Here is a 1,912-nt window from a genome sequence, read left to right on the forward strand (position 1 = left end):
TATACACTGGTGTATATATATATATATATATATATATATATATATATACAGGCGCCCTCCTCTGTATACTCTGGTGTTATATATACAGGCGCCCTCCTCTGTATACTCTGGTGTTATATATACACAGGCGTCCTCCTCTGTATACTCTGGTGTATATATATACAGGCACCCTCCTCTGTATACACTGGTGTATATATATATATATATATATATATATATATATACAGGCACCCTCCTCTGTATACACTGGTGTATATATATATATACAGGCGCCCTCCTCTGTATACACTGGTGTTATATATACACAGGCACCCTCCTCTGTATACATGTATATATATACAGGCGTCCTCCTCTGTATACACTGGTGTTATATATACAGGCGCCCTCCTCTGTATACACTGGTGTTATATATACACAGGCACCCTCCTCTGTATACACTGGTGTTATATATACAGGCGCCCTCCTCTGTATACACTGGTGTTATATATACACAGGCACCCTCCTCTGTATACACTGGTGTTATATATACAGGCGCCCTCCTCTGTATACACTGGTGTTATATATATATATGCATCCTCCTCTGCATACACTGGTGCTATATACTCTGGTGCTATATCCTGTGTACTGCTGTGTGCAGTCCTCCATCCCCTCTACGTTGTGTGCAGCTGTATACCATCCAGATGTCTGATGCTCCGGACTTTACACGGACACGTCACCGCCACTAACTACTGCTCTAGACAGTCTGAATCCCGGTCCTTTCCCAGCACAGCCTCCTCCCCGGTGCCCGCACAGCCCGGCTCTCGGTACCGTCACTCACCTCCTTCCTTTCCTGTCAAGAGGCAGCGAACAGCTACCAGTAACACAATGCGCATGCGTTGCACCCTGTACTTAGGGACCGTAGACAAAGTTCCAGCTCGCAGCGAGCCGCTACCTTCTATAGGAACGTCACTGCGAGACGTCAGTGGCGCGAACCCCGGAGCCGCCCCTCCTTCCCTCCCTCCTGCGGGGAAAGCAAAAGTGAGAAAGACAAGAAACTAATGTGAACAGTGTCCAGCTGCTGCTCTAGAGACGCCACACTGCAGTGCAAGGAAGCAGCAGCAGACGTCAGTGACATAACGCAGCCATAAGCCGTAGCATTCCTCAGAATATAACAGTGACACTAACATCCCGGGCACAGGATGGGCGAACAGGGTAAATGACCTGACAGTCATGGAAAAGTGCACAATCAGCGCAGACTGAGGCTGCTGCTTCACACCGAGGTTTTGAGATTTTTGGTGCAGATTTGCTGAAAAATCCTCCTCAAAATCTGCTTAAAAAAACTCTTGTCTTTGTCAATTGGAAATCAACTTTGCTGTTGATATTTTCAGTGTTTTTAATTTTTTTTATGCCTGAAGAGGTTATGAAACCCACCTGGTGGGAAAGTCAGTGCAGGTCACCCCTGAAAAAGCGCCAACACCTCTATAGACTCTTTCAGGCGGAGTCTTCCTGAAATGCACCTCAAAACCGCCCCAATAAGACGACATTGCTGTGCATGTGTCAAAGGGCTGATCTGAGGCGTGTGCTGCCCAGCGACGTTCTCACCCGGCTCAGCGATTATTGACCACTCCTGCCGGTGATTCTCCTGCTTCCTGTGACATCGACAGCAGCTCCTTCTCTTCCACTCTGCTCTGTCGGCGGGGCTTGACTGCCGACGTCATGTTGATTGACAGCCGGCTCAGCCTAACAAAGCAGGGAGGCAGCTGTCAATCAACCAGCATATACAATCATCACGTTAGCAGTCACATCTCCTCGACAGAGCAGAGTGGAAGAGAAGGAGCGGCTCTGTCAACATGATGTCACAAGAAGCCGCAGAATCACTGGCAGGAGCGGTCCGTGACTGCCCTGAGCCAGGACAGATCCTCCCAGGGCAGAA

The 1,912-nt window shown here is 48.4% G+C and overlaps 1 protein-coding gene across 2 annotated transcripts in view; it reads right to left on the reverse strand.

The window, feature by feature from the left end:
• NT5C2 (5'-nucleotidase, cytosolic II) overlaps nucleotides 1-954 on the reverse strand; it is a 106,488-nt gene extending 105,534 nt beyond the window's left edge. The window contains exon 1 of one of the 2 annotated variants that reach the window (XM_073685331.1): nucleotides 818-954. Coding sequence is in view for 1 of the 2 variants with exons in the window: in XM_073685330.1 (XP_073541431.1) it covers nucleotides 674-676 (3 nt within the window). In the remaining variant the exon portion in view is untranslated. The other variant, XM_073685330.1, reaches the window with a different exon arrangement.
• Nucleotides 955-1,912: the final 958 nt, after the last annotated feature.

This window comes from Phyllobates terribilis, unplaced genomic scaffold (assembly GCF_046119375.1).
Source record: "Phyllobates terribilis strain yellow unplaced genomic scaffold, ASM4611937v1 Scaffold_5__5_contigs__length_657084704, whole genome shotgun sequence".
Lineage (NCBI taxonomy): Eukaryota > Metazoa > Chordata > Amphibia > Anura > Dendrobatidae > Phyllobates > Phyllobates terribilis.